A 4,777-nucleotide genomic window follows, 5' to 3' on the forward strand; every position below is an offset into this window, starting at 1 on the left:
AAAAAAAAAAAAAAAAAAAAAAACAATAATCAAATTTTCCTGTCAATTGTGTCTTTAACCATGGCTATTTATTTATTGTCAGAGTCTCACTCTCACTCAGGCTGGGGTACAGTGGCACACTCAAAGCTGCCATAGCCACTAACTGCTGGGCTCAGGGGATCTTTCTGCCTCAGTCTTCCAAGTAGATGGAACTACAGGCGCATGCCACCATGTCCGGTTAATTTTTTGATTTATTGTAGAGATAAGGTCTTGCCAAGTTGCTCAGGTTAGTCTCGAACCCTTGAGCTCAGGCAATTCACTCAGCTCTACTTCCCAAAGTGCTGGGATTACAGGCATGAGCCACCACGCCCTGTGTAACTATGGCCATTTCAAGTTCTACTATCGTTAATTGCTATATTCTGATGGTTTTTTCCTGAAAACTCTTTGCAAATCCTAAATTGTGTTTTCAAGAAGGTTCATGAGCCGGGCTTGGTGGCAGGTCGAGGCTGCACTCCAGTCTGGGCGACAGAGTGAGACTCCAACTCAAAAAAAAAAGAAGGTTCATGGAAAGGATTGGAAAGGTCTCTCTGACAAACTTGAAATCTTATTATTGGACTGGGTAAAAGTTTCTACAACTCTAAATAAAAAAATAAAAACTGGACTCATAAAACTGCCAACCTCTAGACTAATGTTTTCCATTTTTCACTCACCCTTCTAATTTGGAAACACTAAAAATTAAAACCGTCATTTTCCTAAGGCCAAAAAGCTAAAGCTGTTCATTTTGGCTTTGGAAAGGAAAATTCACTACCAAAGCTTATGTTCGAACAAACTTTACACACAATTTACACTAAGAAAATCTGTTAGATTGCCACAAATTTTCCTAACTGAATGCCTTCCAGACTCTAAAGAAACTAGTTTATAGCCTACTCCAGACATTAACCTTAGTTTTTCTTCTTTCCATAAAAATGTCTCTTATTAAAGACATGTTTGCCTACATCATATACAGAAACCCAGCTTTGAGAGCTCATCTCCTGAAATGAAACACAACTGTTTGACTATGCCTTTGCCTAAAAATAATAGATTGGTTTAGTGGAATCCTTTACTACTCGATTACTAACCTCATTTCTCTCTCCACAGTCACCAACTCAGCTTATAGTGTATGAGACTTCTAGGGAAATTGCAGACAGAGAAATTGAAGGGGATCAGGGAATTATACCCCAAAACATGGCACCCTTATTTGCTAAGTATTTTAAATTAAAGACCCTTGGAGACCAGCAGACACTGAAAAAGCTCTACTCTGATCCTACTTTATCTACCTAAGGTCCAGACCTGCCAAAGAAGAAAACAATTATGGTCCCTTCCCTAAATTTTCATTAACTTAATTCATATTGCAGGAACAAAGACAAGCCTGTCGACATACCAGGCCAAACTTTTGTCACAAACCATTGTCTGCCCTGTGAGCCCCAAAGACTTTGCCCCAGGCCACTATATGTTCTCCAAGCACATTGTGATCCCCTTAAAAATCATTCTCTCTCTCAAACTATCCACATTTCCCTATGAAGGGTATATAAACATCTCTACCCCAATGAGTTATTTGGTAATCATTCTCCTGCAATTGCCTCCTGCTATGCACTTGTTAAAATACAATATGTAGCCGGGCTCAGTGGCTCAGCCTGTAATCCCGCGCATTTGGGAGGCTGAGGTGAGTGGATTGCCTGAGTCCGCGGGTTCGAGACCCGCCCGGGCAACTTGGAGAGACCTCATCTCTACAGTAAATCAAAAAAAATTACCCGGGCGTGGTAGCGCGTCCTGTAGTTCCAGCTACTTGGAAGGCTGAGGCGGAAGGATCGCCGGAGTGCAGCAGGTCGAGGCTGCGGTGGCCACTGCACTCCAGTCTGGCGACAGAGTGAGACTCCAACTCAAAAAAAAAAAAAAATTTGGTATGTCTTTCTCCAATTAATCTGTCAGTTGACTTTTCAGTGAACTCTCAGAAGGCAAAGGGGAAGTTTTCCCTTGGCTTCTACATGCTATACAGCAGAGAACACAGAGCTTCAACTTAATTTTTTGAGCATTCTCTCCAATCCTTCCGACAAAGCACAGCAATAAACTCGGGACAGGCTTTGTATTTTTCACAACTGTATTTTTTACAATTCCTTTCAATAGCCCTCAAACTTTTATTCATTTTTGCATCCTCAGGATCCAGCATAGTGCCTAGCATAGAACGTCCACTCTGGGACTGTTTACTGTCTTTAGAAATGGCTGATCGAGTGTGTAGATATCATGGCCAGGAGAGTGGTTTCAAGTTCACTCACTAGTTGTGTGATCTTGGGCAAGTCACCTAACCACGTGGAGATCAATTTGTTCATCAATAAAACCGGAATACTCCTACTTGCCTCGTCTATCTCACTGGCTCCTCAAGAGGCTTTACACGACGAGCAGCACTGTAAAGTACCGTACATGAGTGAAGAGTTTTGGTAGGACTGTTGACTGTATGAACGGTGAGATGGAAAGAAGCCTGGGTTGTGCAGTGGATACGGCTGCCCGGCTCCTTACTTTTCCATTGTAAACACAAAGCTTTAGACTCAATGATGGTCCAGACCTACACTCTGACCCGCTACAGGCTCAGAACCTCAGGTGTCCTCAGAAAGCTAAAGCTGGGGCTGCCAGATGCACCGGCAGGGACAGGGACAGTCAAGGTCGCGGGACACTAAGCGGGGGGGGCTCACCCAATCAAAGTCACACGGGTTGCCGTCTTCGCGTTGGGTGGGGAGACCGTGACAGAGCGGCGGCAGTTTCCTCACGAGTAGGAAAGCAGCAGAGAGCAGGGCAGACAGAAGGTAGTAAGGTCGTGCCAGCCATCGTGAAAGTCGCGGGACCGAATATATCAGAGCAATTATAGGTGCCAGGACCGCCATCTTTCCAGCCCTTACGGCGCCCGCCACTCACCTGCGTCGATAGGCCTGGTCCCGCCTTCCCCACCAGAGAGACTTCTATTGGGCCAAATCTCGGATGCACCGCCTCCGGACCCGGAAGTATTCTCTGGTTGAATGCTGTAGTAGGTCAGAAAAGAAAAAGGGACTTGACACTTTATTGGTCAGTCTTGCTGTCGCTTTTTCGACCAAAGTCATTGTATTGGATATGAAACTGTGGCTAGCGGCGATACTTCCTGAACGTTCTCAAAAGGCGACGGAAGTAGTTACCGGAACAAGGTAGGCGGGGTCCAAGACATCCAATGATAAACAGCTCCCAGAAAAAGAGGGCGGCACCCCTGGAAAGGATTGTCCAATGAAAACCATCAACGCCAGACACCAAGGCAGCGCCGGGGCAGAGGGGACGATGGAGAATTTCACCGCGCTGTTCGGGGCTCAGGCCGACCCACCACCGCCCCCAACCTCACTTGGCTTCGGACCAGGAAAGCCTCCACCCCCACCTCCGCCTCCTCCAGGCGGGGGACCCGGCACAGCTCCGCCCCCCACCGCGGCCACAGCCCCTCCCGGCGCGGACAAGTCAGTAGCTGGTTGTGGTCCCTTCTACTTAATGAGAGAACTGCCAGGTGAGTACCGGCCTGGCCGCAGCCAGCCAATCAGGTCATAGAGTGGAGGTGATGGGCGTGGCTGTCAGCCCGCTGGCTGAGGTGCAAGGTAATCTAGGCAATGCGGACGGCGGCGCCTGAAGTCGGATGGGGTGTTAGGATTCAAGGCCAAAGGAGTGACTTGAATTCGCGGGGTGAGTTGGGAGTGGGTGGGTGTGCATCTCCTCCTTGACTATCTTTCGCGCCATATCCGGGCTCTGTCCCTGACACTGGTTTCTAGTTTGAGTTTGGAACTTGAGAGACCTGATTTACCATCCCTGGACACAGGAAATGAGGTCAGAAGACGTGATGTGAGAAAAAGCTTGGAATGCCTGAGGAACAGAAGACCCGTTTGACTCCGGTGAAGTAAACAAAGGGAAGAGTGGTAGGAGATCAAGGCGGGAGAGTTAGAAGCCTTTAAAAAGCAATCAAGGCATTTAGATCGAAGTTAGAAAGGAAGACATGCTAACAACACAGGAGTGACATGACCAAATTTATTCGTTTTTAATCATTCAAGTATTCACATGAAGAATAGGAAGTGGGGAAATCAGTCAGAAGTTACTGCTCAGTGGTCCAAGAAAGAGATGATGGTTTGAACCAGGGCATAGCAATGGAGATGTACATGGATGCAGAATGTTAAAGGTAGAGCAGACAGGATGAAAATTGAATATAGGCATGAAAGAGAGAATGGAATTGAGGATGACTTACAAGTTTTTGGCTTGAATAAGTGGGTGGATGGTAGTGCTGAGACTTGGAAAATAAACAAGTTTGAGGAGGCAGAAGTCCAGTTCATCCCAAGTGTTATTGCCACATCATGACTTGAGGGAAATAATAATAAATATTGGTATAATACTTTTTGTTCAAAACACTTATATGTCATAGTATTTAACATTTAGGATAGCCCTTTGAGGTAGGCATTGTTATCTGCCTTTTACAGTTGAAAACATTGAAGCATAGAGAAGTTGGCTTTCCTTTGTTACTTGGTGGCTGATGTCTACCAGCAGTTTCTTTCTTCTTTACTTTACCTTACCTACTCTGTTTGTACCTGTTTGTATCAGTTAGTTGACAGATATTGAATATCTGTTCTGAGCCGGGCTTGGTGGCTCAGCCTGTAATCCCGCTCTTTGGGAGGCCGAGGTGAGTGGATTGCCTGAGCTGGCAGGTTCGAGACCCGCCTGGGCAACTTGGCGAGACCTCATCTCTACAATAAATCAAAAATTAGCCAGG

General features: G+C 46.1%; 3 protein-coding genes across 11 annotated transcripts in view; 1 reads left to right on the plus strand and 2 right to left on the minus strand.

Annotated features, from left to right (window-relative positions):
* Window positions 1–2,904, minus strand: part of CTNND1 (catenin delta 1) — a 102,400-nt gene extending 99,496 nt beyond the window's left edge. The window contains exon 1 of the mRNA XM_021711108.1: window positions 2,706–2,904. The gene's annotated coding sequence lies outside the window, so the exon portion shown is untranslated. The remainder of the gene's footprint in view (window positions 1–2,705) is intronic.
* TMX2 (thioredoxin related transmembrane protein 2) overlaps window positions 1–2,998 on the minus strand; it is a 24,331-nt gene extending 21,333 nt beyond the window's left edge. For 4 of the 8 annotated variants that reach the window (XM_008055489.1, XM_008055488.2, XM_021711113.1 and 1 more), the window contains exon 1: window positions 2,706–2,984. In XM_008055489.1, coding sequence (XP_008053680.1) covers window positions 2,706–2,894 — 189 coding nt within the window. In that variant the 5' untranslated portion in view covers window positions 2,895–2,984. Of the gene's footprint in view, window positions 1–2,705 lie in introns of all 8 variants that reach the window. The other 4 variants (XM_021711110.1, XM_021711109.1, XM_021711114.1 and 1 more) reach the window with 2 other exon arrangements.
* Window positions 2,999–3,171: 173 nt separating this feature from the next.
* MED19 (mediator complex subunit 19) overlaps window positions 3,172–4,777 on the plus strand; it is a 6,725-nt gene continuing 5,119 nt past the window's right edge. Inside the window, exon 1 of one of the 2 annotated variants that reach the window (XM_008055490.2) lies at window positions 3,172–3,532. In XM_008055490.2, coding sequence (XP_008053681.1) covers window positions 3,265–3,532 — 268 coding nt within the window. In that variant the 5' untranslated portion in view covers window positions 3,172–3,264. The remainder of the gene's footprint in view (window positions 3,533–4,777) is intronic. The other variant, XM_021711117.1, reaches the window with a different exon arrangement.

This window comes from Carlito syrichta, unplaced genomic scaffold, assembly GCF_000164805.1.
Source record: "Carlito syrichta isolate Samal-C Ts95f unplaced genomic scaffold, Tarsius_syrichta-2.0.1 Scaffold301866, whole genome shotgun sequence".
Lineage (NCBI taxonomy): Eukaryota > Metazoa > Chordata > Mammalia > Primates > Tarsiidae > Carlito > Carlito syrichta.